Source organism: Colletotrichum destructivum, chromosome 10 (assembly GCF_034447905.1).
Source record: "Colletotrichum destructivum chromosome 10, complete sequence".
Taxonomy (NCBI): domain Eukaryota; kingdom Fungi; phylum Ascomycota; class Sordariomycetes; order Glomerellales; family Glomerellaceae; genus Colletotrichum; species Colletotrichum destructivum.
In genome coordinates, this window is record NC_085905.1 from 132,219 (window position 1) to 158,848 (window position 26,630).

General features: G+C 54.1%; 9 protein-coding genes across 9 annotated transcripts; 5 read left to right on the forward strand and 4 right to left on the reverse strand.

Moving 5' to 3' along the window:
• Window positions 1-283: 283 nt before the first annotated feature.
• On the reverse strand, window positions 284-2,375 carry CDEST_14302 (Putative NADH:flavin oxidoreductase/NADH oxidase, aldolase-type TIM barrel). The gene is made up of 4 exons (XM_062930458.1): window positions 1,949-2,375; window positions 1,159-1,826; window positions 717-1,061; window positions 284-601 (listed from the first exon to the last, which is right to left on the reverse strand). Exons 1-4 carry the CDS (start codon window positions 2,124-2,126, stop codon window positions 554-556), a joined length of 1,239 nt encoding a protein of 412 aa, XP_062786509.1. The 5' UTR covers window positions 2,127-2,375; the 3' UTR covers window positions 284-553.
• A 3,142-nt stretch (window positions 2,376-5,517) lies between these two features.
• Window positions 5,518-7,459, forward strand: CDEST_14303 (Putative glycoside hydrolase family 16, concanavalin A-like lectin/glucanase domain superfamily). Its single transcript, XM_062930459.1, has 4 exons — window positions 5,518-5,693; window positions 5,757-6,221; window positions 6,354-7,061; window positions 7,135-7,459. The coding sequence occupies exons 2-3, from the start codon at window positions 5,767-5,769 to the stop codon at window positions 6,784-6,786; spliced, it is 888 nt and encodes a 295-aa protein (XP_062786510.1). The 5' UTR covers window positions 5,518-5,693; window positions 5,757-5,766; the 3' UTR covers window positions 6,787-7,061; window positions 7,135-7,459.
• A 293-nt stretch (window positions 7,460-7,752) lies between these two features.
• Window positions 7,753-10,766, forward strand: CDEST_14304 (Putative peptidase S8/S53 domain, Fn3-like domain, peptidase S8, subtilisin, His-active). Its single transcript, XM_062930460.1, has 3 exons — window positions 7,753-9,188; window positions 9,273-10,010; window positions 10,095-10,766. The coding sequence occupies exons 1-3, from the start codon at window positions 7,816-7,818 to the stop codon at window positions 10,714-10,716; spliced, it is 2,733 nt and encodes a 910-aa protein (XP_062786511.1). The 5' UTR covers window positions 7,753-7,815; the 3' UTR covers window positions 10,717-10,766.
• Window positions 10,767-12,018: 1,252 nt separating this feature from the next.
• CDEST_14305 (uncharacterized protein) lies at window positions 12,019-12,906 on the reverse strand (the record flags this gene model as incomplete). Its single annotated transcript, XM_062930461.1, has 2 exons — window positions 12,638-12,906; window positions 12,019-12,466 (listed from the first exon to the last, which is right to left on the reverse strand). The coding sequence occupies exon 2, from the start codon at window positions 12,241-12,243 to the stop codon at window positions 12,019-12,021; it is 225 nt and encodes a 74-aa protein (XP_062786512.1). The 5' UTR covers window positions 12,244-12,466; window positions 12,638-12,906.
• A 131-nt stretch (window positions 12,907-13,037) lies between these two features.
• CDEST_14306 (Putative arylamine N-acetyltransferase, papain-like cysteine peptidase superfamily) lies at window positions 13,038-14,372 on the forward strand. The gene is made up of 2 exons (XM_062930462.1): window positions 13,038-13,588; window positions 13,641-14,372. Exons 1-2 carry the CDS (start codon window positions 13,203-13,205, stop codon window positions 14,227-14,229), a joined length of 975 nt encoding a protein of 324 aa, XP_062786513.1. The 5' UTR covers window positions 13,038-13,202; the 3' UTR covers window positions 14,230-14,372.
• Window positions 14,373-15,805: 1,433 nt separating this feature from the next.
• On the forward strand, window positions 15,806-17,528 carry CDEST_14307 (Putative major facilitator superfamily, MFS transporter superfamily; the record flags this gene model as incomplete). The annotated part of the gene is made up of 4 exons (XM_062930463.1): window positions 15,806-16,063; window positions 16,119-16,237; window positions 16,300-16,351; window positions 16,407-17,528. 4 exons carry the CDS (start codon window positions 15,806-15,808, stop codon window positions 17,526-17,528), a joined length of 1,551 nt encoding a protein of 516 aa, XP_062786514.1.
• A 239-nt stretch (window positions 17,529-17,767) lies between these two features.
• CDEST_14308 (Putative EF-hand domain pair, EF-Hand 1, calcium-binding protein) lies at window positions 17,768-19,134 on the reverse strand. Its single transcript, XM_062930464.1, has 5 exons — window positions 18,643-19,134; window positions 18,358-18,582; window positions 18,132-18,293; window positions 17,969-18,061; window positions 17,768-17,914 (listed from the first exon to the last, which is right to left on the reverse strand). Exons 1-5 carry the CDS (start codon window positions 18,907-18,909, stop codon window positions 17,801-17,803), a joined length of 861 nt encoding a protein of 286 aa, XP_062786515.1. The 5' UTR covers window positions 18,910-19,134; the 3' UTR covers window positions 17,768-17,800.
• A 1,415-nt stretch (window positions 19,135-20,549) lies between these two features.
• Window positions 20,550-22,404, reverse strand: CDEST_14309 (Putative fungal domain of STAND protein). The gene is made up of 2 exons (XM_062930465.1): window positions 21,750-22,404; window positions 20,550-21,682 (listed from the first exon to the last, which is right to left on the reverse strand). Exons 1-2 carry the CDS (start codon window positions 22,166-22,168, stop codon window positions 20,842-20,844), a joined length of 1,260 nt encoding a protein of 419 aa, XP_062786516.1. The 5' UTR covers window positions 22,169-22,404; the 3' UTR covers window positions 20,550-20,841.
• Window positions 22,405-23,735: 1,331 nt separating this feature from the next.
• Window positions 23,736-25,448, forward strand: CDEST_14310 (Putative fungal domain of STAND protein). Its single transcript, XM_062930466.1, has 2 exons — window positions 23,736-24,183; window positions 24,235-25,448. Exons 1-2 carry the CDS (start codon window positions 23,777-23,779, stop codon window positions 25,127-25,129), a joined length of 1,302 nt encoding a protein of 433 aa, XP_062786517.1. The 5' UTR covers window positions 23,736-23,776; the 3' UTR covers window positions 25,130-25,448.
• The last annotated feature ends 1,182 nt before the right edge of the window (window positions 25,449-26,630 follow it).

Consider the following 26,630-nt stretch of genomic DNA (forward strand, 5'->3'; position numbering starts at 1 on the left):
AGCTGTTGTATAATATTGTCACCGATCCACCGGCGACGGGGGGTTAGTCGGACCCGAGAAGGATTAAAATCCGATGGACCGGAAAAGGAAAAAGGAGGCGGCGGGCGGCGAGGGGCAATGAGGGGGAATCGAGACCGGCATTGCTGAGCGGAAGGATTGTCGAAGGCACCGAGAGTCATGAAGCCGGGTGACGATCTCCGAGGTTGCCGGGTTGTGCGTGCTTTGGTTGTTGTGGTACCGGTGAGAATGGTTCTTGACGGAAGATTGGCTTACAACCATTAATCAGTCACATCTCCTTGTGTTTCCTCTTTTTCGACTCTCTCACCGGGCGTTCGAACAGCGTCAAACACAGTCGGAGTAGTCAATGACACCATTTTCCATCCAAGGCATCTTGTCGAGACTCATTGTTCAAACACACTGGAAAGATAACAAATAATACAGCGTTTAGACTATGTCACATTCTATAACAATTACAACTCGCTTTCCATGGTATCACGATAATTTCCAATCTCCAGGTCCTCTACTCGCAGCACGATGCAACTCCCAGCCTTCTTCACGCGGCCACGATTCCCAACTTGCGAATCATATCCGCATACCAAGCCTGCAAGCAAACGTGTCAGTAACTCTAGCCACAGCCATACCAGGACCCAAAAGGAGGCAAAGACGATAAAGAGAGAGAGAGAGATGAAAGAAGAATGAAAGGGGGTTAAGCTTACCGACTCGGCACCGGCGCCAATGGCCTTGACGCCCAGCTTCTGCGCGATCCACGGCGCCTCGATCTTGCGCGCGTACACCTTGGCGTCGTCGTCGCCGACGTCGGCGGCGAGGATGGTGTTCTTGGGCAGCGCCGGGTTCAGCACGGCGGGGCGGCCGAGCCCGATGAGGTCGCAGCCGTTGTTGGCGAGCGCGGCCTCCATGCCCTGGCGGGACCGGAAACCGCCCGTCACCATCAGGGGCACGTCGGGGAAGTCGCGGCGGATGGCGCGGGCGAACTCGAGGAAGAAGGCCTCGCGGGCCTTGGTGCGGTCCGACTTCTTCTCGTCGGCGACACCGGTGGCCATCTGTATAGGGGGAGAAACGAGCGTGTGTTAGTCGTGTCATATAAGTGATTTGGTATTGTCAACGACAACGAAAGAAGGAGAAAAAGGTAGGACTCACGACAGGGTCCTCGTATGATCCACCGCTGACCTCCAAAAAGTCGACGCCGGCCTCGGTGATCAGCCTCAGCTGCTCGATGCAGGCGTCCAGCTCGTCGCGCGACTGGTGGTCGACCGAGTTGAACTTGATGCCGACGCAGAAGGACGCGGGCACGGCGGCGCGGACGGCGCGGACGATGTCGACGACGATCTTGGCGCGGGCCGCGGGCGAGCCGCCGTAGGCGTCGGTGCGCCGGTTGATCTTGTCGGACATGAACTGGGCGAGCAGGTAGCCGTGGGCGGCGTGGATCTCGATGCCGGCGAACCCGGCGTCCGAGGCCAGCTTGGCCGTCTGCGCGAAGCGGCGGACGACGTCGTCGATCTCGGCGACGGTCATCTCGCGCGGCGTGCCGAAGAGCAGCGAGTTGAGCAGGCGAGGGATCAGGCCGGCGCCGAGGTCCAGCGGCACGGCGCTCGGCGCGATGGTCTTCTCGAAGCGACCGCGCTTGCCGGCGCCCAGGGGCGACTGTCGCCCCGGGTGGTTGACCTGGACGATGGTCGGCGTGCCGTTGCGGTTGCAGACGGCGGCCCAGGCCTTCCAGGCCTCGAGCATGCGCTCGTAGGGGATCTTGTCGTTGTAGGCCGTGTCCTTTGGCTGGCCGAGGTACCTGAGGTCGACCTCCACGTTGCCTGGACACACCGAGGTTAGTAAGGGGGGGCGGGGGGGGCGGTTGTTGTTGCTGCACGGGGAGTCCCGAGCGAGTCTAAGTCGTCGGGACTCTGTGTGGAGTTGTGAGTTGTGAGTTGCTTACCGGTCATGACGAGTCCCCAGCCGCCGTCGGCCCATTCGCCGTACGGTGCGTGGATGGCTTTGGAGGGAAGTCCCTCCTTATCCGCCCAGTTCTCGGCCATGGCGGCTTTGGTCAGGCGGTTGGGCAGAGTGAGGCCGCATTTCAGCGTCAACGGTTTCGCGATGGCCGAGTTCGACATGATGGTTCTAGCCAATTGGGTTGACTCTTGTCTATTTGAGTGAGGGTGTTGTTGATGTTGTCAAGTCACACACAGTAAAGCTAGTTGCGATTCGAAGGCTCTTTGGTACGAGAGAGAAAGTCTTCTTCTATGGGAGCAGAAACGAGAGTTGCCAGTTGAATGTGGCTTTGTGTGAAACCACCTTCATGGCTCTCTTGTGGTCAGTCACTTAAAACAATTTTATCAACTCGGCCCGTTTGAAGAACAGCGGCAATTGCAGGTCCACTCAACCTCCACAATAAGGAGAGAAAATCTGATGAGAAACTAGACTCGTCCAGAAATGATTACAAAGACAAAAAGTCGCCGCCAAACTCGGCGGGGATCCACCAAACCGGGCCAAAATCACCCCGGGGGAGGGGGGGGGGTTGTTGTGCGCTTGTGAATCGTCATGCCGAGGCACAACTTTGACGAACAAACCAACAAGCCAACAACCCCTTTCCCGGGGACTTAACCTAGACGCTGTTTGGCCGGATGAATAGTCCCACCGAGCTGCTAGGCTTGCCTCTAAAAGTTCCAATCAGACTGAGCGCTTGAAAGGTTTCCCTGCAATATCCATACTCCGCCGGGATCGGACATTGGACTTTTGTCCTGCCGCCGACCTTGCACACCAACTTTGGCCTACTCTCGATAACGTTAGATCAAACAACTGAAGACTAATTGTTAATGATGAAAAATCCAGACCGCATCGCATCACTTCCGCACTCCGCAAATTCGTCCCCTATCGATAACCAAGGCTGGCTGTATTAACCAGTATGTTTTCCATTTAATCTTGCTCCGCAGTTCGCCTGTCCACAGCAAGCTCGTGACTGTACTGTTTCTGTTTCCCGACGGCCTGAAATGCACTCACTAGAGGCCTTCACCGATTGACAACCGAACACGAGCAGCAGCAGCGCTTCACTCTACCACCTGCACTCGCGCGTGGCTGGACAACGGCCTGCAACCAACTCCGACTGAGTAACACAGATATCCAACCAGTTTTTGGGCGGTTTAAGCCCGAGCCATGCAAGTCGGGCTGTAAGTCAGCGCGGGACGAACCGAAGCACCTCCACTTACCGAGCCGATCTTGCCTTCGTCTTGTCGCAAGAAAGGATTCTTAGGCCGGCCGTAATGCAGGGGGGGAGAGCCTTTGCATGCCTAAGCCACTTCGCGGGCCTTGGGCTGGACCAACCTGCTACGGTGGAAACATGCAGACATCGTTGGAGATTTCCCTGGTTTGTGGGGGTGTGGTTCAGGCTGTCGGGATCAACACCTCAAGCAGAGACTCGCCGATTCTTTTGCCAGAAACTTTGCCAGCATATCGAACAATGTGGGAGCATGGAAGCTGAAATACCCAATGCTGGGTTCCAGTGGACAGATGACTATGCCCACTTCGCTCATTCTCATCCCATCCCATTCCCCTCACCGCTTACCATGGCCTCGGTTGCAAACTATAGTGCACATCTCGACGCGCCGACGATACGACCTTGCTATTTCAAAAAGCTCGGCTCATGCACACCAAACTTTGCCCAATACTCACATCACAGCGCCATGCTCGGCTTCATTACGGACGTTCCAACAATTATGCTGCCTGCCGCCGACATGATCCCGATGTAGAGACCACCCAGAAAGCATCCCATGAAGCCCACTTTCGAGGGGCGAGAAGCCGTGCTTTGAAATCACCGCCGATAGGTGCGCGTCAGCGTCAACAACCAGGTTCCCCGGATCTCAATCTCGTCTGCGTGCAGCACCTCGCGGCCCCAGATGGTCATGTCCGGGGAAGCTCTGGATCCACGTGATGCCACACCGGGGGACTAGACCGTTCAGGCTCGATTGACCAGGGTTGCGTCCTGACACTGCTTACAGGCATCCCAAGTGCAGACTTGAACTCATTCGGAGATGGTCCTCCGTCTCCCGCACCGGGGCTGGCCCCCTGCTTTATTCCCCCCTTGTCAAGTTGTCAACCCAAAAGCAGGTGGTCACATGCCCCCCCCCCTGAGTTGTATCTGGCCAGCGTGAGTCAGGGGGAACGTGGGCAGGCGCTTCCAGCGCGGCAGTGTCAAAACGACATTTATTCCTCCAGAAAATGGGCAGGGAAAGAGATTCACGAGAATGGAGCCGGTGAAGCACCGAAGAGGGCCGGCCGAAAGGCCCCGATCAGGAAGCCGAGGCTATGGGGAAGCATGGCTGTCCCACCATCACCAGGTCCCGTGAAAAAAAAGAGAGAGAAAAAAGGTCAACGCGTGGGGGGAAAAGAGCCGGTGATGGGCCGATCGTCAGGCACGCAGAAACAAGCTTAAAAGTGTCGTTCTCGGTCATTGGGCGTGGGCGTGGGCGTGACCCTACCGCTTCCCCGCGCGACTACGGCTGTCGTCTAGGTTGATGCCTGCAGCTGCATGTGCATATGCCGGATGGTGGTCTTTCGCTCTAGAACGACTATCTTCAGACTCTCTTCAGGGATACCAACTGGAGAGAAAGGGAGAGAAAGAGAGACGGGGAAACTTTGATAAAGTGCCGATGGGATGTGTCCCTGATTCTTTATGCAGACGCTGCACGCCCACACTTACTCGCTACCGACATGCCCCGAGACAGCGAGGGCATAACTAGATTGGTGGTACAGGGTTACATTCTGCATCGCAGCAGATGATGCGCTTCTTCCCCCTCCGCCAAGACATGTTCCCCTCGTTCCCAGTCTCCCCCTCCATACTCTGTTTGCAAACCGCCCCCCTTGTGAGTTTGTCTATCTGACACCGGACCAAACCTCTATAGGCGAATCTCTCAAGATGGAACACACGTAGCGAGGCCTCCCTTCGGTCCCGCCGCTATCCTTCTCAAGAGCTTGCCCGCTAGCCTAGTACTTGTCAGGTAACAGTATAACCCCTTCCAGTCATTTTCTGACATAATGGACGGGGGATGTTTGGGATCAAGACTGGGCCGGGTTTGAGATTCACCAGAAACCATCGCTCCATCACAACCTCGCCTATCAACATCAGACGAACAGACGATCTAGGCGACTCGCGGTTAGCCCGAACCACCAAATATTCATAATCACAAGCTTCTTCGAAGCACACCAAGAAGCATCAACCACTTCTTAGTTGCTTCTGGGCAGGGTAGCATCGTCTGAAAAGGGCCGTCTTCTAGCCCCTGGTCGCCTGCCCACGTTTGACGGCGGATTCCAAATGCGGGGTTCGAAAAAGGAGAAAACACCATGCACGGGATCGTGAGCCGTTCTCGGCGTCCACCCGCCCCCAGCGTGGTATCGTATCAGTGTGTCCATACACACTGCAGATGGACGGGTTCAGTAGTAAGGGAAGCGAGTCAGGCCTGCTGCACCGAAATGAAGTCCAGGACAGAGGCGTGTAGTGTACGATCCAGATTCGGAAGCTCACTAGACGGGGTCTCCTTTTTCTAATATTTAAGAAGACGTTGATTCCCAGGACAAGATGGAGAAGAAAGGGAACAGCAGAAGCAGCCAGGCTTATTTTCAAACTAGCCATTCCTTTCTCACAGCCGACTCTCATTCTCAACCTTGACTTCTTTCACAAGACAACTGTAAGTTTTCATCACTTGCTGTGGATGAACCCGCCACCTTCGCAGTCAACTAACACGACGCAGCAACATCAACATGAGCTTCACCAAGCTCATCTCGGCCCTCGCCCTCGGCCTCCCCGCCGTCCAGGCCGCCGTGCCCTCCATCCCCGGCTTCAGCCTCACCTGGAGCGACGACTTCGTCGGCTCCGCCAACAGCCTGCCCAACCCCAACAACTGGATTGTCGACACGGGCACCTCGTACCCCGGCGGCCCCGCCAACTGGGGCACCGGCGAGATCCAGACCTACACCAGCAGTGTCAACAACCTCCGCCTCAACGGCAACGGCGCCCTGCAAATCACCGCCCTCAAGAGCGCCTCGGGCGCCTGGACCTCCGCCCGCATCGAGTCCCAGCGCGGCGACTTCGTGGCCCGCCCCGGCGGCCGCATGCGCATCCAGGCCAGCCTCAACCTGCCCGTCGTCGGCAGCAACGGCATCGGCTACTGGCCCGCCTTTTGGACCCTCGGCACCGCCTACCGCGGCAACTACTGGTAAGTCATACATCCACGTCGTCCACACGGGTCATCAAAGCCCCCCGTCCGTCCCCATCCCGGGATGGGAAACAAACAGCAACAAAAGCTGTGAAGAGAGTTGTGGGCTGACGAGAACCGACTTTAACACAGGAACTGGCCCTCCATCGGCGAGTTCGACATCATGGAGAACGTCAACGGCATCGACCGCGTCTGGGGCGTCATGCACTGCGGCGTCAACCCCGGCGGCCCCTGCAAGGAGACGGACGGCCTCGTGGGCAGCCGGCAGTGCCCCAACAGCCCGTGCCAGGGCAACTTCCACACCTACACCCTCGAGGTCGACCGCACCCAGGAGCTCGAGGCCGTGAGGTGGTTTGTCGACGGCATCCTCTTCTGGCAGGTCGTCGAGACGGACCTCCCCGCCGACGTCTGGAACCAGGCCGTCCACTCGCCGCACTTCATCCTGCTCAACCTCGCCATCGGCGGCGCGTTCCCCAATAACAACCTGGGCAGCAGCACGCCGCTCGCGAGCACCGTGTCTGGGGGTACCCTGCAGGCCGAGTACATTGCCGTGTACAACGCCTGATCTGTGGGGGTGCTGGTGTGTGGTTGTTGGGGTGGGTGGCAATCATCATGAAGGAGCCTTCTTTTTTGACGGTAGCCTTTTCTTTCCTTTCGTCTTTCTTGCACATATTTTGCCACTTTCACTGTGTATATGGGATTCTGTCTGCTGTTTTGTCTCATTTGATTTACTAGTCTATGGCAGCGCTTGTGTGATGAATATGAACATACACTCGGATACCATCCGCTCACATCGCTATGCTCCATCGCGTCTGGGTTCGGTATCCCTCGGTTCCAGTAGTACGTTGCCATTTGGAGATTATCTGTGTGACACTTTACGAACCAGACGTTACTAACTTTCGAAAACGTCCAGGTTGTACGGCTAGTCACTGCAGAGGCGAAACGCCATGGACTGTGAACTGTAAAGGCCATCCATGAATGAGAACTGGAAACCGAAAACTCATCGAGGTTTCGTGTTTTTAGTAAATCAGTGTCGACATGCTCAGCTGCCGAGACATGTGTTACTGGATCAAGATCTGTTGTAAAAGTACTCATGATAACCATGCGCTGTACCTGATTGGTTGATGTCGCAGTTAATTGGGTGAAAAAGACTTTGTAAAGACTTCGAACAGCTATGTTACAGTCACTATGGATCTACTTTATTGTATTCTCGAGGAATGAGCCGCCGGATCACTATCAATGCAATCAATACCCGTAGATAACTACGTGATTCCTGCAGGCAAAGGTGACATCGGCGTCGCGAACTGAACTCAAACAGGAAGGTCTGCATCCTCTTCCCCATCCCGAGCTGGCCGGCACTCGTAGAAGAAGACTCGGCGCGTCAAGGGAACCCTGGCCGCGCTAGAGAATACGAACTTGGCGTCGTCCCGCCTGGAGAGCCAAGGGTGCTTCTTGTATCCACGCCTTCGGGGTTAAGGAGGGCAAAAAGTCCGTTTCTTTTGGTTATAAGAGAGTCTCGGAGGCGTCAACGCCTTGGGCTTGCATTCGCAGGTTTGCATCTGGTGGTTTCGTGCAGCCGGAAACAACCGGCACGATGTGGTCGAACGTCCTTCGTGGCCTGGTCCTCACAAGCCTGGCCGCATCGATTTCGGGGGCCGCGGCGAGGGAAAACCAAAACAACCCGTCGGCCGATGCAACGGATGGTTCGGATATCATCGACGACTCCTCCGACATCGTTCCCGGCGCCTATATCGTCGAATGGGAGACCGGCGCCGAAGACTCATCCAGCTTCTACCAGGACCTCGGACTCGACGTCGAACACCGCCGAGACCTCAATTTTCGGCTCTTCAAGGGCGCTTCGTTCCGCGTGCAAAACGCCTCGCACGATGGCGACGACGCGGATATCTCACGGCGCATCGCCGAGAAGCCGGGCGTGAGAAGCGTCTGGCCCGTGAGAACGATCCGCATGCCGACGCCAAAGCCGGTTGCCGTCGGGAGAAACTCGAAGCGCTCCGCGTCTGGCGTCGGAAAGCGTCAAGACGACCCGGGCGACTCGGACACGTTTACGCCGCACGTCATGACCCAGGTCGACAAGCTCCGTGCCGAAGGCTTCACCGGGAAGGGCATCCGCATCGGCATCGTGGACAGCGGCATCGACTACACCCACCCGGCTCTCGGCGGCTGCTTCGGAGAAGGGTGTTTGGTTGCCTACGGCTGGGATCTCACGGGGGACGACTACTTTCCTCCCGAGAGCCCGTCGCCGGACCCGGACCCGTACGACGACTGCGTCGGCCACGGGACGCATGTTGCCGGCATCATCGCCGCCCAGGCCAACGAGATGGGCTTCACCGGCGCCGCGCCGGACGTCACGCTCGGCATGTACCGGGCCTGGGGCTGTAGCGGGTTGACCACCAACGACGTCCTCCTGGACGCCTTCAACCGTGCGTTCGAGGACGGGAGCGATATCATCTCCTGCTCCGCGGGCTATTACACGGGATTCGCCAACGATCCGTGGGCCATCGCCGCGTCGAGGATTGTGGCCCAAGGCGTGCCTGTCATCGTGTCTCCGGGAAACTCGGGTCGATCCGGCCTGTTTCTGGCCGCCTCGCCCGCAACGGGTGTCGAAGTCACGGCTGTCGGATCCGTGGAGAATACCGTGACGCCGCTACTTCTTGAGGCCGGGTCGTATATTGTTGGCAACGGCACCGATGGCGTTCAACCCTTCGGTCTTGTCAGCGGAACCCCGGCGTTTGCGGAGAATATCACCCTGCCTCTATGGGCAGTCAGCAACAACACCGTTTCCGCCAACGACGCCTGTGCAGCATTGCCGGATGGCACGCCCGACCTCTCATCCAGGGTCGTTCTTCTCCGTGTGGCTGATACATCGGAGTGCTACTCTTCAACGCAAGTTGACAACGTCGCGGCTAAAGGTGCCAGGTATCTTTTGTTCTACAGCCAATCCAACTCGTGAGTTGACCACTGTCCCCGCGAATTTGGCAACGAGCTAGTTGCGTTGATACTTATTTGGGATGCTGATACTTCTCTCGGTAGGTCTATCGAGTCAATTTACGCCTATGCCGATGGCATTGCTGGAGTTGGAGCTATCACCGCTGCCCAAGGAACTCACTGGATCAACCTCTTGAACGAAGGCAAACCCGTGGCTGTCAACATCGTGGCCTCTGAGGCTGCCGGCATACGATATGAGGAAGTCCTTAACAACGTCTCCGGCGACCTGACCAGTTTGACGTCTTCATGGGGCCCAACCTGGGAAGCCGTGTCTAAGCCGCAGTTCACCGCGCCGGGAGGAAACATTCTCTCAACCTGGCCCTTGACTATGGGAGGCTACTCGGTCCTATCGGGGACGTCAATGTCAACGCCCCTCGTCGCGGCCATCTTCGCTCTCGTCGGACAGGCGCGAGGTACACTGGATCCCGTTGAGCTGCGCAGTGTCCTCTCTTCCACCTCCACACCCAGAGCCTGGTTCGACGGCACGACGGTCCACGATATCCCGGCACCCGTCGCGCAGCAGGGCTCTGGCGTCGTTCAAGCACACGACGCCGCGCGTGCGAAGACAGTTCTGAGCATCAGCCAGATCTCCTTCAACGACACGGCTCACTTTGTCGAGAGCCACACCTTCAGCATTAGAAACACCGCCGACAAAGACTTGACCTTCACGCTAGGGCACACCAAGGCCGCTACCGCGTACACCTTCGCCGCCGGCTCACGGTCTGCTTCTCAGTTCCCCAACCCGGTGGTTGATGACTGGGCAGAGCTTTCGTTCTCCGCCAGGTGAGTATTGTCCCTTCCATTGAGATATCGATGTATACCGAGTGCCGAGGGGTACTAGAACCACAGCTAACGACGGAATGTTAGTGAGATTATTGTACCTGCAGGCTCATCGGCTGAGATCACGGTCAGCGGCACTCCGCCACAGAACGTGAACGCCACCCAGCTTCCGGTCTACAGCGGATATGTCGATATCACCGCAAGCAACGGCGAGTCTCACATCATCCCTTACCTCGGCATCGCCGGGAGTCTGAAGGATGTTCCCGTATTCCTGGAGGGACCCGCGTTCGGTACCTATCTAGGCTACTCCAACAATCCAACCCCACCCAACACGACTTTCACGATTCCGAGACCGGGCACGCCTCCTCCCCCTACCGGTGCCGATTTCCCCAGCATGGTTGCGAGCCTGCTCTTTGGGTCACAAATCGTTCGAGCGGACGTGGTGGCGTTGACGGAAACCGGACTCCCGACGGCGGCGCACTTTGACATCCAAAGCATTGGGCATCTGCCAGGGTTCCCTGAGCCATGGGTCACTCGGAGGAACTACAGGCCGGGATTCCTGGGGAGTCTGGCCGACGGGACAATCGTTCCGGAGGGAACTTACAAGGTCGTGTTCAGCGGGTTGAGAGCTTTTGGTGATGCTTCAAAGAAGGAAGATTGGGACTTCGCGGCTACGGTCCCGTTCATTATCAGATACATATCAGAGTAGGCCCGCGGTTTTCACCACGGGACTCATAGGACATCGTTTAAACCTAATTCATCTTACCCAAATTCTTCATTCTGTTTCTGCAAGTGGTTGCAGCGAAGATGCTTTGGGCGTCCGTGTTTCCTTTACCGAGGAAGACACGTATCTGTTGTGTTCAAGATGGCGGGGTTGGTATTCCGGGACCTTCGTTGACGATCAAGTTAGACCTGGCCGATCATGATGACTTTGAAAGGTTGAGATTTGGCCCAGAATATATGGTTCTTGAGTCGATTCTTCCGGTTCTTTCTAATTCTCATGTCATATCTCCAGAAACTCATCTGAACCCCTTTGTCCTGGAGTCCATTGCTCTAATCCTCGCCTGTTTCCCCGTTAGAGCACAATTTTGTTGCTATGCATTCTCGAGCGCATAGCCATTTCTTTACAAAGTCACCCCTCCTACTGAGCGCTCCCCAGGGAATTACATTGTGTACCAAGTCAAAGGCCGATCTGGGACAGCGGATGATACAATCAGCCTGCTTCGGAATTGAACAAGTCTCGTCACTTTCAGGCAGAAACAGCTCCGATCCATTCATTGATTGCAAAGCCACATAAGCAGTTGAGTTCCGATCCTCTTCAAAGCACTGATCAACTGTATTGATGCTCTGACAAAGTAAAAAGGAGAGAGGCACAGTAAGACTCAACCGCAGGACTCTCGGATTGCTGCCCCTATGCAGCCACCATACCTGGCTCGACACTCCAGTCCTGAAGCTGTGTACACTCTCGATCAAGCCTCCATACTCATATCATCATACGCCACTCCAAGTCCAGCAGCGAACGCGTCTTGGTAGCCCAGAATCATCGCGCTGTGCAACTCCTGGGTGAGCTGCTGGCAGGCGACTAGCTCGTTTGAATATTCGGGTGGTTCTCTGCGGCCACCATAAGCTCTGTGTGCTGAGCATGCAGTCCACTCACAACATCGCCGTCCATATCCATGGGGTCTAGGTCTAACGGTTGCGCAAGCATTCTTCCTTTGCCTTTGCGCTGTGCTGAGAATGGAGTCGATCGATCGTCTTTCGTCAACGGCTGCGTGACACAGAAGATGCTTGACGCAGCCAAGAGCGCCTTACGCAAAGCGCGTAGCAATCAGAGAGCTTATCATCGAGAGGTGAACAAGCTCATGTCAGTATCAATCCCAAGTCTTGGCTAAAACCAACTACCTAACGGCCGTCAGTAGTGCTGGTGGAAAAACGTTGACTGAGCTTCACGACAACCAGCTAGAGGCGCTACGGCGATTCGAGGAACAGACTCAGGAAGAGGATCAATAATTCAGGACAGCGCACAGGATGAGGAGAAAGTTGACAATGACTTCATATCCGCAGCTGCTCCGCAGTCCGGCCAGAGTGCTCCCATGACGGCTGGCGTCTCCCGGAGCACTGCTGCTGGCCAATCCCAGTCAACCGCGCTGACTGCCATGGATGACGACAGCCAGTCTCTCCCCGAGATCTTTAGATCAAATCTCTCTGAAAACGACAAGGTTTGATACAGCCGCATCTCACCAAGGGGCTTGGGCCGCTTGACTGCTTTTGAATATCAGGAAGCGAATGGACTGAGAGAACAAGAAGATAGTCAGTCACCAATAATTACAGTTTTGTAACACCAAGTCCCGCTGTCGTAGCCGCGGCCATGTCGTGATCAAATGACTCCATCGAATATCGAAAATGTCGAAAGAATGAGAAGAATGAAAATGACTTCGTGGGACCGGAGCTTTGTGAGTCTGCCCGGAGTGGGATCAGTTACGTTGGCCAAATTCTCCGTGTAGCTCCCCTCTAAACAAAACAGGGGCTTCGCCGCTTCAGCACCGGAAACAGGTCTCTTCGAAATTCACTACCTGACATGCGGTCTCCTAGCGACATGATGACCGACAATTTGGCAAGTATATACTTACAAGAAAAAGAGACGCATCGCCACCTTGATTCCCAGCGCAGCTTGGGGCTTTGAAAATCACGGACCAGCAACTAATACTACGATCCTCCAAGATCACAATGTTGGACAAACCGACAAAAGGGATATGTGAAGCGTCATCGAGGATGACAAGTATGTCTCACGGCGTCGTTAATTTGCTCGCGCTGCTCAAACCAAACGTTTGGGCTGACAGCGAGAGAATGGAGGAAGATCGAAAACAAACATGATGCGCGATGACAATGAAGGAAAAGCACAGCCAGAGCATGTGAGCAAGCTCTAGGGTTAATGATATGGTTGTGGTTACCTATGTATTTCTGGCGGAAAAGCGAAATGAGTCACGGATATGGGGATTAAGGATCGGGCGTCGTCCGCTGCTGCTACCATGATCGACTTCTTATCTTAATTGATTACGCATCATCCCGATGACTCAACAATCCTCTCCCGTATACGACGATTCTGGAGGTATTTGAATAGTCTCGCTGCTAACCCAAGATTTTCATAGGAAGTACTTTGTTACAACTTGCACCTAGCCAGAAACGCCCCTCACCATGTCAGGGACGCTGCCTCCGGCAGCATATGACACAAGTCACATCGGTGAATTCGAGAGATATGTCCAGCTTCCCGAGAAGTACCTCCACAACAACCAACCAGCCCATACTTTGGCCTATCTTACGGCACTTCATGTCCACACAATCTCAACGATTCCGTACGAGAACCTCTCACTGCACTACTCCGAGACCCGTGTAGTGGATCTGGATCCGCAGCGGCTTTTCGAAAAACTGGTTACCGATGGCCGGGGCCGGGGCGGCTACTGCATGGAAGTCAGCATCTTCTTCAACCACATCCTGAGAGCCCTCGGCTTCCAGGCGTACATGACGGGTGTGAGAATCCGTCTTCGAAAAGACGGGGTCCCGAGCGGGGATCACATTGGCTGGTTGGTGACCATTTAGCCCTCTGGCGGTCCCAATCAGCTGACGTTGCAACAGGACGCACATGGTGAGCATCGTTGCTCTGCCGGATGGTTCCCAGTACATGATCGACGTGGCTTTCGGCGGTGACGGTGCTACGAAACCGATACCACTACTTCATGGACAGTCAGTGCAGAACCTAGGTCCTCAAGAAGTGCGTCTCGTACGTGACCACATCGCAAACCAAGTACATAGGACAGAAGCATCGAAGCTATGGATCTACCAATACCGCAACGGTCCCGAGAGGGAGTGGAACTCATTTTACGCATTCTCCGAGTTTGAGTTCCTGCAGCCAGACTTCAAGGTGATGAACTGGTACACGAGCACATCTCCCGACTCCTTCCAGCGATTTACGCCACTGGTTGTGAAGTTCCTGAGAGGGAAGAAGGACGTTGACGCTGGGAACCCGGACGCGGATGAGGAGATTGTTGGTAAGCGGATGTTGGCGGTGGCGACTGTGAAGGAAAACCTGGGAGGCAGAACACGCATTGTGCAGGAGTGCAAGACCGAGGAAGAGAGGGTAAAGGCGTTGGCAGAGTGGTTCCATATCCGCCTGTCTGAGGAAGAGAGGGCTGGGATAAGAGGGCATTGGACGGAGATTCAATAGGGAGCAGCATCCTGAGAGCAACGACGAAAACCGAGGACGGAATGCAGAGGTCGGATTTCGTACAACAGGTAACAATTGGATATAATCAAGACTGCCATTGTTCCCGCAACGCCGACTGACATCGCTCAAAGAGCAGCCTGGGCTAACTTGGACTCATTACTGCCATAGCAGTGAACTTGTGTAAAACACCACACCTCAGTAGCTGGACTGGAGCTTTTCCTCACCACTACACTACTGTTGCTTCTGCAGAGTATGCCACCCCGCACACGGAAAAAGAAGTATCGGCAATTTCGAGTTGTGAATCGCCCTGGCAACCCCAAACCCCCGCGATGACGCGAGCAACCCTGGAGATGGCGGCACCCGCCCCCTCAAATCTCCCCTCAACCCTATTATAACCTATGCACTACTCGCCAGATCTGGAGAACACCGAGGACCTAAAAAATATGCTTAACCAGGTGAGTTGATAAATGTCGGTATTGATAAGAGACTTCTCGACCTCCATCGTGCGCCCAGGCTGAAATCTTTCGACTTTTATCCCGCACCAAGACCGCGAAACCAGATGGCGTGAGGCCGGCGAACGCTGATGCAATGTCGCCAAGAGGACCGTGGCGGCGATATCGCTGGCGCCGGAGGCCGAAGAAATCTCGTTCGGTATAGGCTTCCCCCCCGACTACCGACAGCTTCCGGACTGCTTTTAGTTTCGCCAAGAGCCGCGAGAACTCGTCTGCAGAACGAGCCTCGCCGCTGACTGGCCGCCCTCAATGGCGTGACGATGCGCCCTGCTGATACCATTGCTTGTCGCGGACAACTGTCCGATCAGCGAGACGACCAGAGAGACTGTGCTTTTGTCATCGAGCACCTTATCTCATGCAAGGCGTTGGTTGGCTCGGGGGTCTCATTGGGGTGTCAACGCGAGATAGTTCCGCGGAAAGAAGCTCTTGCGCCGTTTGAGCTACCCATCTTGGCTCCCGGGCGTGGCAAGCCACTGCCAGCCGCATCTATGCCAAGGAGTACTGGTGGGTGGGAGGACCGAAAGTCTTGCCTTTTGACGAGCAGGTTCATGTATCCGTACCCGTCTATCCAATCTGAACGCCTCTCGGTCTTTCTTCGCTTGAGCCATCCCCTACATCCTGTCTGATCTAGCCGGATCTGTGCCACAATGTCACACTCATCGAGTCAGACTCGACTTCACCACTCTCCCTTATCTGATGTTGATCTCCTTGACCGGACGTTGGATTTTGCCGTCAGGCAGCGCGTCCACCTCGTCTCAGCCAACCGCAACGGCAGCGACCGCCAAGAATGAAAGCTGTAGGACCAGGAAGAATCTGCTTGACGACTTACTTCCCTTCGATGGCGACAGAATCCTGTCCTGCAGGTTTCGCCATCCACGTGGGAGGTTCATGCCTTGGCGAATGGACGGCCAGAGATATAACGTCGTCGGGAGACGAGCTGCGGTCATGAGAAAGTCCGCCCCCTTCAACCTGCCTCATCTGGGTAGAAAGAGTAATCAAAAGCGAGTAGACCCTTGCCATCGCCTTCTTCCCCGACCCGCATCCACGCCGGTCAGCTCAACAACATGCCGGGCTCCATCCGGGAAATCCAGCCGCAAGGCACGTTGACCGACGAGAAGTCCGTTTCGGTGCTCAACGAGGGAAAAGACAGCGCGACACCTTCTGTCACAGAGGTCCTCCAGAAAACGCCCAAGAGCTCGTGGAAGTCGTACATATGGGACACCTTCGACAAGTCTCCCGAAGAGCGTCGGTTTCTCTTCAAGCTCGATGCGGTCTTGATGACGCTGGCTTCTCTGGGATACTTCATTAAGTACCTCGACCAGGTGGGACCCGGGTTTTGTGTATCTGGGATCTTTATGATGTAACTGACGACTTCAGGTCAACATCAACAATGCCTTTGTTTCCGGGATGAAGGAGGATTTGGGACTCTATGGTAACGAATTGAACTACATGCAGGTTTGCTGGACAGTTGGCTATGTTGTTGGTGAGATTCCAAGGTACGGCAGTCCAGTTCACCTTACCACCATTCTATCGACAATCCCACTTACACCGTGGCTAGTAACATGCTATTGACACGAATCCGACCTGGAATCTGGATTCCACTGTGCGAGGTAAGCCCAAGTTACTTTCGCTTCACATTGCATCGTCTACTTATACACTTCCCAGGTCACGTGGTCTGTCCTTACCATTCTTCTCGTCAAATGCGAGACAGCCACTCAAATCTACGTCCTGCGGTTTTTTATTGGTCTGGCCGAGAGCACCTTCTATCCGGGAATGCAGTACATCATTGGCTCCTGGTACCGCAAGGACGAGTTGGCCAAACGGTCGTGTCTGTTCCACGCCATGGGCAACGTCGGCTCCATGGTATCCGGCTACCTCATGGCCGGCTCCCACAACTTGGACGGCGTTCACGGATATGAAGGATGGCAGTGGTTATTCATTCTATGGCAAGTTTTCTACAAGAAACCTGGCTCCTCTCAAATTACTAACAATTTTTTCAGCACCATTGTGTCGCTGCCCATCGCCATTTCAGGGTTCTTCTTCATGCCTGACTTGCCGGAGATCACAAAGGCCTGGTACTTCACGCCCGAGGAGATCGCCCTGGCTAAGAAACGCATGGAGTTGGAAGGTCGGGCGCAGCGGGCGCCGTACAACAAGGCCAAGTTCATCAAGATCTTCTCCAGCTGGCACATCTGGACGCTGGTGACCCTCTACATCATCTTCAACAACGGAAACGGCGGTATCTCACAGCCGGCCTTCCCACTCTGGCTCAAGGCCGAGGGCTACAGCGTGCGGGAGGTCAACATCTATCCTACGATCGCCGAGGTCGTCGCCATCATCACCACGCTGATTTACGCGTGGACCTCTGACAGCCTTTTCAAAGGCGCGCGCTGGCCGGCCATGGTGTTCTCGGGCGTCGTCAAGATCATCGCGTACGTCCCGCTCACGATCTGGGACGTCCCGAACAGCCTCAAGTGGGCGTGCTTCATCCTGTGCGGTTTCGGCGGCGGCATCAGCGGTCTCACGTTCGCCTGGGCCCACGAGATCTGCAGCGACGACAACGAGGAGAGAGCGCTAGTTACGGGCGCCATGAACCAGATGGCATATGTGTTCCAGGCTTGGCTCCCTCTCATCATCTGGCAGCAGGTCGAGGCCCCGGCATACCCCAAGGGTTACCCGAGCATGATTGCGCTCTCTGTGGCTCTGATTGTCATTGCCTTCGTCATCCGGTTCCTTCACAAGAGAGAGATCCGATTGAAGGCCACCGCAGGGCCGAGCGTTGCTTGAAAGCCTGCCTTGCTCTCGCAAGACCGTGGGGTGGTCTGTATGTAGTCTTCAATTGCTGTGGCTGGAGGCGCTTATTAAGGCTGTTAGTGAACGCCCACCCTGTCACCAGCCACTCTTGCTCCAGCCACAAGAGGCTGTGCAGGACCCCTAATAGTTGAGAACATTCAGATGACAATTCACGAGTGCCAAAGCATGAAAGTTGATGGTTTGAAATCCAGATAGAGCAACAATGAAGCTCCGAGATAAGTGAGGTCATCGACTTGGCCGTGATATCATAGCTTGAACCTACGTCGGTATCCGAAAAACCCATCCCCTCCAATTCCCCAGCCTTGGTTCCATCCTTCACCCGAATGCCTCTTGTCCCGGACTTCCCAAAAGAGCGAGCCCTTGGTTAATTAGCATGGAGCACGGAAAACGTGCGGATCCTCCCGAAAACTTACATCGTAGACCCTTCTCAGATCCTCTTTGTGAACTCTACCGTCCTTGGCTAAGAGCACCCAGGTGGTGGCCCATTCGAAAAACGACACTGTCCACTGTTGAACGAGTCGTTGTCAGCGGGCGACTTCAGATCGGGGTGAGGGTTCTGCAGCAAACTCTACTCACACCAAACGGATCGAATGCGCATCGGCTCTTTCTCATCAACTCAATCACCTCACCCAGCGTTAGGGTATCATCTTTCCGAGCGCTGTGGTTTGCGAAAATGTCCTCAAACCGTTGAGGGATGAACCTTCCCTCGCCATCGTAGATTCCGGAGTCAGATCCGTGCTGTATTTAGCATTTTGTTAGTCCAAAAATTGTCCCCATGGATTCCCTTAGCTTGGATAGTTACCTTGGCATTGTGCAAGCCCCCGATGTAGAGCCTGAAAAGCGGATCCGGGATAAACGAGTACTGCAAGATGGTCCCGTAGGAAAATACAAACGGAATGACGGTCGCAGCCATCAGGCATGCGGCGGGGTTGAAGCCCAGATCGCGGAAGCCGACCCAAACATCGACGGGAGTGATGAAGCCGTCGTTGTTGCGGTCCCAGAACAGCACATGCTGCTGCAATACCGTCTGTGTCGAGCGTAAGTACACCTACGAGCGCACACGTGCGAAGGACATGACCAGGCTCACATAGTTCTTGTACTTCTCCGTGTATTCAACACTGCCTTTAGGCTTGTCCATGGAGGGAGCACAATTCGCATGAGGCACGCCCGGCGAATCGATCACCTTGCCAGCTTTCGATGCTGGCTGCCGCCGATAGGTGATGGGGCACATCGGGACCGCGGTAGCGAACCCCGGCCCGTCGTCGTCGGCGGGGATGATCTTCATGTTGCTTGGTCGCGGCGCCTTTTCCGTGAGTTTGGGGTCCAGCCCCTTAACATCCAAGAGGTTGGCCATGCTGAAGTTGCGGACGATCAATCGACGCGGGGGGGGGGGGGGGGGGGGGGGCGGTGTGTGAGCTGGATGACTCGTAGAAATGGAGCTTACGACGATGTAGTGAGATTGTGTGTGTCACAAAGCAATTATTGTCTACGGTAACTTATCGCTCTAGTTGTGAGACACGGACTACACTACATGCAGCTGGCAATTTGTTGAGCGAGATTGTGCTGTGGCATGTTTTCGTGACATCATGACCCCATCATGCCCGGCGGTGGCTGGCGGGCCATGACCGCCTTTTTATTTCCATCTCGAGTGTCTTACTTCCTACGAGAACGATAGAGAAGCCCAGGACCCTTACTTTATCATTTATTTTAAGTTTTCGGCCGAGGTCAAATAGACCCGATGGTGTTCTGTCAGTCCTCACTTATCGGAGTCGTCCGACTATCTGGGATGGCCCTGTTTCGGACCGCTTCGGACCGTTCGAACATGGGCGCGCTGGCTGACATGCTTCTTCTCTCTTGGGCTAAGCCCTCTTTGGCCGACGCCCGAAAATACTTATCTAGCAACTAACCCAAACTTGGAGCGAACGGACCCTAAGTAGGACACGAATCAAAGATGTAGACAGATGTAGACAGATGCAGCCTGGTGCAGTCAGTGTATGGCGAGGCGCATCGTCTTGGGCGTGAAAAGAGAAATTATGAAGCCCGAGCTGAGGGTGTGAGCGTGGCAAGTCAGAATTGGTGTGTGAAATTGGCAATGATTGTGTGTGATGATTGTGCTTGTTTCTCTCAGGTGCTGTGGTCTTGGATCAATATTTGGAATAGGACAGCTGCTCCCACGGCCCCCACGGCTCCCACGGTCTTGCCACGGGCGCCACAAGCCGGGCCCACCCGGCAGCCCGAGCTCCGGGGCATACGGGCGTAAAAGGCGGGACCGGCGACATTCGCATAGACCGGATCCCTGCCTGATCAGTTAGTTCACCGGCATCTCGGTCTAGCCCGAATGCGGCTGCAACGGTCTAGAAGGGCAGCCCGCGGCCAAAGGCTTATGTAGGATATCTGTCCTTTTTGTTCGTCGGACACCAGAAGCAATAGACTACCCTGCTGTCTCACCCTGCCGAAAGGTGTCTTCTCAAGGCGTATAACCTGTGATACCAACAGTTATGGCAACATTGGATTGATACGGTTCGGATCAATAGCAGGCGGCGGCATTTCGCTGAGTTTAGGAAGAAAAGTGTGATTCTCGCCAACGACTCGGGAATCCCTGTAAATAGGCGTCCGGAACTTTCAGTTTATGTTGTGCCTCGTAGAGGCATTCATCCCTTCCTTCGATATTTGTTAATAATTGGTTAACATTGGGTACCGTTTTGGCGCAAGGTGAAGTGTTGACTACGTGTACCTGCTGTGTTTTGGACCGCGTCGCCGGTCAGCCGTTTGTCGACACTCGCGCTTCCTGGTGGTAGTAGGTCCTATCTACTGGAAAATAGTCAACTCATCATCAGATATGCGATTTCTTGCTAACTCGATTACAAATCCATGCACTTTAACTAGGATTTTCTGTAGTTGTAGGAGCTGAGAGAAAGAGTGATGTCTTGGTGGTGTGCGTCGAGACGCGTTGAGACGCGATCATCGCAACAGTGTGCCTGATCATATGAAGACATTCTAAGATCCTCCCTCCCTGTCGTTGATGCCAGAACGTTACATAAGGGGGCACCCGCGTTGTAGTCGTCCAATCCCATCTTCGTAACACCCACTGATACCATGGTCGAATCGGGAATTGGGGACGACACCATCCGGAAACAATGCTTTCTCCTGTGCAACCTCAAAAAACTCGTACAGATACGAGATAATGGTACAGAAATGAAAACGAGATCTACTATTACTACCTAACCCATATATGCCCGGGACCCAATTTGCAACAGAAATCGCAGGTTTTCTTACATACATCTTCTTAGCCGTGATTGAGCGTAACCCCAGGACCAAAACGGTCATGGAATTGCTTGGTATTATTTGAGTCTTTTGGGGAGGCCGAAGTTGAAATTGGTGAGGCCTGGCGCCGAGGCTGCGCGTCTTTCAAGGACCTGATGTACTCTGCATCCAGTCGTGTGAGAGCCTCCATACTCTTCTGCACGGTCTCATCTGTTACCTGCCCGCCAACGTGTCGTGAGCGTCCACTGAGATTGAGCCGCCTGGCCGTAACTAGATCACTGACTGTTGAGACTGAAAATGCGTAGCTGTTATCTGCCAGTGTGAGGTCTTCGAAGATGTTGCTCCGCTCTTTGGCCAGTTCACCAGCGTCAGACACGATTCGTATGCATTGGCTAATGCTCTCCTTTGTCTGCTGGAGTCGTGCCAGCTGTGCGGCGACAGGTTCAGACAGCGCCTCTTTCAGAGACATCGCCTCTAGTTGACTGTCGAGAAGAGCTTCATGAGTCTGTAGACGAGCTACGAGAGACTGTATTGATCGTCCAGCTTCGCTTAGACCAGTTTTGATGTGTTTGTGTGCCGATGGACGCCCCGAAAAGTGAAGACGCTCCGTTGATGCCGATTCAAATCGCGTGATCTGAGCAGACAACTGATCACACATATCGAGACCTTGTTGGGTGCTTTCCTTTTCTTCCAGCATCGCATGCCACTCCTTTGCAACATCATCGATGGCCGCGGGATCTCCGTCCTTTAGGCGGTCGATTTTCTCCTGCAGGTCTTCCAAATGAGCGCTTAGGTCGCTTGTGGTGTCGGAAATCATGTCCCTATAATTCTCAAGGACCTCGGGCGATATAACGGCGATGCGTCTACGACGATTGTAAGGTGAGTAGAGGCATGGCAAAAAGACAGAAATATGAGTTGAATGTCACTCACAGGTTTGCGTTTGCCAGAGCAATGTTGATAGTGGACTTATGTGCAGCTAACATAGCCCTGAAGTCGTTGATATCTCCCTGAAGATATTTTTGCGTTATCCAGTCACGCATGCTCGAACGCGACGTGTTGCTGGAATGCTTCATGCATTGGGATATGATCTTGCCGTACTCTTCGCACGCATTGCCGCAGCGTTGAAGTGGCCGCTCGAGGGATTGGAAGTCGAGGCTTGGGTTGTTGGCGATAGTCTCCAGGAGTGAGCTTAAGACCTCCGTCAAATCGCTCACCTCTGCCTTGAGCGCTCGGGCGTCCCTGTTCTGGCTGCGCAGGCCACGGATGATCCCGTGAAGTGCTATACTGGACTTGAGAGCAAAGCTCCCAACTGTCAGAACACCGGTCGCTATGCTAACTGGGTCTGCCATGATGCAGTACGTTTCCAACAGGGCCGGCCGTGAGTGTGACTAGGAGCGAGACGCGAGCGACGAATAGAGGTACTCTGGTATGGAATTGCCATCAAACGGCCGGCGTCTGCCATGTCTTTAAAGCCTTTCAACGTACTTGCAGACCCTATCGACAAGACTGTCGTTGGCGCTAGAGATGTCGGCGGTTGATGAGACACGTCATCTCTGTGAGGTGAGGGGTTACACCCCGACCCCGACCCCGGTGCGGATGAGGTTGAGGTTGATGTTCACTCATGGACCGATTTTCTAATTGGCTAGAGATTGACGAAGCGGGGTTCAAATGACCTGCTATTTGATTGGCTACAGACTACTTACCGATTGAGGCTCACATGCTTTTCACGGGAGTCTCTCAACTGGGCCATTCTGTTTAAAAAAGTCATCAACAGATACAAAGTATGACGGGCCAAATTCAACCAACTCTCCGCGCCTCTGCGGCCCAATGCTACAATGGACTGCTAGTTGACTTGGACTGCACTCCTTAGTGGCGGAGTTGAGGATGTCATCCAACAAGAGCTGGATGTCACTTCTCGGCAGGTGGCTAGTCATGCTTCCAACCATGACATTTTTATCAAGCCTGCCGAAGGAATATGGCACAAGGCTAGTTCCATTGGCTGGGCTAATGCCAGGATCTAATTCCGTCACAAAGCACCAGGCAATCAGTGATGTCGCCAAGTGGGCCATCCAGCCATTCCTGTGGAGAAGATATACCAGAATGGTTCTTCCGTAAGGTTGTTCCAGGGAAACTCAAGAATATGGCCTCATGCAGTCGAAAAAGGGGGACCAGGCAGGGAGGGAACCAAGTGCGATCTGGGCTTCATGCCTGGGAGGCAGTTGGCTCATTGCATGCTTGTGCATGCAATGTGATAGAACTAGCCTGCTAAAGCACGGCCCCGCCTAGCACGATGCCTTGCAGCGGCTACTACTCCTAGAAGAATGCTGTATTAACTAACTGCCTTGAAGTGGGTAAAAGTAGCTCGGGTGTTCCGCCATTGGTTGAAAATTGCCATGTCATTGTGCATCGAACAGTGTATCATATCGATGCTACCGCGCGTCTCCTGCAATAACCAAGTAGCCCCCTTCGAGCGACAGGAGGGGAACCATTGATTCCATTCGACCTGCAAGACTGACCTGGATCACGGCCCAACCGATCTTTTGCAAGTGCTAGGGCATCTCCTTATCCGCCATCCGAATCAATGACAATACCCTTAAAGCCAAACATGACTTCCCTACATTGAAGTAGCCATAGGCGCTAACTCCGTTCCGGTCTTAGTCTGCTGACAGTGACAACTCCACCAAGCAGCAATAATGCTTGACTGATGATTTCCATGGAAGTTGAGACAGGGATATTTGAATCCAAGCCAATTGATGAGAGCATGGCGGCCTGGGCAACCCATGGTGCCCAGCCCCATCTGTGCGCTTCGACCTGCCAATAGGAGCCGCTGGAGGTGAGAGAGGTCAAAGCGGGCACACCAGGGAGTACATCAGTCGCTTCCATCCACATCTGAGCTCTTCTCGTTCAACCAAATCTGCACTCTCGAGTGGAGATCGATCTCGCGAGTTACTTTCAGAATGGCGGATCCTTTGAGCATCACTGCTTCAGTGCTTGCTGTGGCCACAGCCGCATTTGTATCAACAAAAACACTCATCGACACCGTAAGCCGCTTCAAAGGTCGCGATAAGACCTTACAGAGGCTGCAGGATGAGCTCGAGGACCTCCTCAAGATCTTGGAGATGCTCCAAGGCATATCTCAGTGTGAGCTGTCTATTCTAGCGCTTCTCGAAGGCCCCGTTCGCCGGTGCAGTGAGTTGTGCCTTAACTTCGACAAGTCCATGAAAGACTTCACTGGAAAGGCAACAAAGACCGGGTTCCGAGATTGGGCCAAGCTGGAGTTTAGGAGAGGCGACATCAACGAATTCATCGACACCCTGTCAGGATACAAATCCACGATCTCGGTCGGCTTGGGAGCTATCAATCTGTAAGCTGAGCACCTTCCCGTCCAAGTGAGACACAAGCTAATACTCATCAGGAATGTATCCAAAGCATCCCAGCAGATTCTCGAGCAGTACAGCGAGATGATTGAAGATACGATGTACAATCTCAATCTTCGCCTACAAAGAATCGACGACAAAATAGCGCTGCTGCCACAGAAAACCGCCGACAGCTCCGACACAAGCATTGATCTGAACAACGAGCGAGCAGTGACAGAGCGGTGCCTTAGCATTTGCGAAAATGCGAAGTCTTATCTCGAATCATTGACAGATCAAGAACCATTATCGCAACCTAAACCTCCCCAAGAGTATCCTATGGATCAGCAGGAGACCTTCGAAGCGCAGCGTCTCACCCGCCAACTTCTAGGCCAAAATAGGGATAGCATTGCGGAGATGGTTGGCCGTCTTCGGGAACGTTTGGAATCCATATCATCCGATGGAAACCCCGCCAATGGCCATGAGAGAACACGTTTGCAGCAGGAGCTCAACCTTTCGAAACAGTGTCTCGAGATTTGCCAAATGGCTTCTGTTGAAGTAACGCGACAAAAATGCCACACAATCGGAGAGGCGATTGCCGACGGAGACAGTGATCAAGTTTTAGTCACGACTTTAGCAGACCTATTCAATATTGGCAAAGCGGAGTCTCGAGGCAAGTCTGCGCAACTGATCGGATCAATGCGAGACGAAACACTGCAGCGAATCTCTGATAGTCGATACGGTAGCCGCTTCGGGGCCTTGCCCAGCACCGAAGCAAGCACTCCTCCTTTGCAGTCGCCGGTCGAAATTCAACGAACCAAAGAGGACCCTTCACGTCAAGAGGTCGCCGAGGGTGGACGTTCGATGGCTACAAAACCTTACAAACCTAATTCCTATCAAGTTAGAAGCCGAAGGCCAGATGGACGGGCTGGAATCAGAGAGGAAGGCGAAGAATGAGTAGATGCTTATCAGCTAGTTGATTAAATGTCTATCGCAAATGTCAGTAATCATCATCAGCAGGCTAATCAGGACGTGGATCTGAGTCTCGTTGCACGGCGTCTGTTAGGGAACGTATTTACGGGAACGGTTGGCATGGATACCGGCAATAGACTCTAGAACACTCAACTGCACAAATGAGGGTGGCAAAAGGAGGTGAAGTGAATAACTTCCAGCAAATGCTGTCTCCCCCGTAATTTGATAGGTTTCCTGGTCGTCAATCTGACGCCATATCTTCCGCTGCCAGTTGCTGCTGTGGTTATGAAGGAAACATGTCGACAGACGCATGCTTTTACGTTTCGATATACCAAACTCAACGTAAGTAGAGAAAAGTTGCCGCGGGTTTCAAGGTATCATATCATGAAGCGACGCAGGGCAAGAAAAACGGGTGTGCAAGGAGCCTCGGGCAACCTGCTGTGAAAAAAACGTCGGTGACTAGAGATGACATGATTCGAACTACAAGAAACGTCCTACTGTATCGACATAGTACAACTAGACTGAATAGAAAGAGCTTCAGTTGGTCTAGGCCTGTTGAAGGAACCGCCTTCAGGCCAGTGACTCAGGTTAATAGGTGTTGGGTTGAGACACAAGCAACGTCAATATTCCGCAGCACGATTTGGTACCGAGATGGGGGGGGGGTTAATGCGCGCTTCTCTCACTTCTACTATTACCATAGAATCCGCCCAGGAGGGGTGGCCCATATTGTCAGCCGCGTAAAACCTTCACCGGGGGGCTTATGTATATTTCTGCGCAGCGGGGAGAGAACCTAGGCCCAAGAACGTGGCAACCCATGAAGCGAAAAGCGCGGCTACTTCGGCGCTATTTCAGCTTACAACAACAGAATATTAAGTCTATCCGCCTGGTTACGGATGGCAACTGCCGTGGAACGTAGAATGCGGATATCGTTTGACCTTGGGGGAATTCCCACACCTCAAACGCCTCTCATGGACAGGACTGTCGTCACAGGCCGACCTCGAATCTTTGGCCGATGTGCTCGACCAGAAGTCGCATCAACTCGAGGAACTCGTCGTATCAGGCTTTGCTGCATTCCTCGTTTATAGTAAGGAACGCCCCTTTGTGAGGGTGGCTTTGCAGAGTGAAGAGGTTAACAAAAGATAGGAGTTAAACAGGTAACTAAATTTATCTCTAGCCCTCCTTCTTCCCTAGGCCGGGAAGCTGGAGGCCTCTATATACCTATATAAATTCCCCTAGTAGTGCTCCAGTGCCCCATCGGTGTCCTTGTGGGATCCTTGTAGGGGTCCGTTGAGGTGGTCCGTTGCAGGAGTCCTCCACTCCAATATCCGAATCCTTTGAGGTCTGGGCCACTGGTGGTATCCTGCTGGGCTTGTGACACCCTTGTGCCTAGGATAACGTGCGGCTGACACTACAAAAACAGCCAAATTCTGTGTCCGGATTTGCCTACAGAACATCATCGCGAGTCTTACATATGAGGCAGCCAGGC

Excerpts from the sequence above, each read along its gene's own strand:
- CDEST_14308 (XM_062930464.1), bottom strand. The coding sequence starts at position 18,909 with ATGGCCAACCTCTTGGATGTTAAGGGGCTGGACCCCAAACTCACGGAA. Across the intron at positions 18,583-18,642 it reads CGGAGAAGTACAAGAACTAT|ACGGTATTGCAGCAGCATGT; the intron begins GTGAGCCTGGTC and ends CGCTCGACACAG. Across the intron at positions 18,062-18,131 it reads GCGCATTCGATCCGTTTGGT|TGGACAGTGTCGTTTTTCGA; the intron begins GTGAGTAGAGTT and ends CTCGTTCAACAG.
- CDEST_14310 (XM_062930466.1), top strand. The coding sequence starts at position 23,777 with ATGGCGGATCCTTTGAGCATCACTGCTTCAGTGCTTGCTGTGGCCACA. Across the intron at positions 24,184-24,234 it reads GGCTTGGGAGCTATCAATCT|GAATGTATCCAAAGCATCCC; the intron begins GTAAGCTGAGCA and ends AATACTCATCAG.
- CDEST_14306 (XM_062930462.1), top strand. The coding sequence starts at position 13,203 with ATGTCAGGGACGCTGCCTCCGGCAGCATATGACACAAGTCACATCGGT. Across the intron at positions 13,589-13,640 it reads AGCGGGGATCACATTGGCTG|GACGCACATGGTGAGCATCG; the intron begins GTTGGTGACCAT and ends ACGTTGCAACAG.
- CDEST_14303 (XM_062930459.1), top strand. The coding sequence starts at position 5,767 with ATGAGCTTCACCAAGCTCATCTCGGCCCTCGCCCTCGGCCTCCCCGCC. Across the intron at positions 6,222-6,353 it reads GCCTACCGCGGCAACTACTG|GAACTGGCCCTCCATCGGCG; the intron begins GTAAGTCATACA and ends ACTTTAACACAG.
- CDEST_14302 (XM_062930458.1), bottom strand. The coding sequence starts at position 2,126 with ATGTCGAACTCGGCCATCGCGAAACCGTTGACGCTGAAATGCGGCCTC. Across the intron at positions 1,062-1,158 it reads GATCATACGAGGACCCTGTC|ATGGCCACCGGTGTCGCCGA; the intron begins GTGAGTCCTACC and ends CCCCCTATACAG. Across the intron at positions 602-716 it reads TTGGCGCCGGTGCCGAGTCG|GCTTGGTATGCGGATATGAT; the intron begins GTAAGCTTAACC and ends GTTTGCTTGCAG.
- CDEST_14304 (XM_062930460.1), top strand. The coding sequence starts at position 7,816 with ATGTGGTCGAACGTCCTTCGTGGCCTGGTCCTCACAAGCCTGGCCGCA. Across the intron at positions 9,189-9,272 it reads TTCTACAGCCAATCCAACTC|GTCTATCGAGTCAATTTACG; the intron begins GTGAGTTGACCA and ends TTCTCTCGGTAG. Across the intron at positions 10,011-10,094 it reads GAGCTTTCGTTCTCCGCCAG|TGAGATTATTGTACCTGCAG; the intron begins GTGAGTATTGTC and ends ACGGAATGTTAG.
- CDEST_14309 (XM_062930465.1), bottom strand. The coding sequence starts at position 22,168 with ATGGCAGACCCAGTTAGCATAGCGACCGGTGTTCTGACAGTTGGGAGC. Across the intron at positions 21,683-21,749 it reads GCTCTGGCAAACGCAAACCT|ACGCATCGCCGTTATATCGC; the intron begins GTGAGTGACATT and ends CAATCGTCGTAG.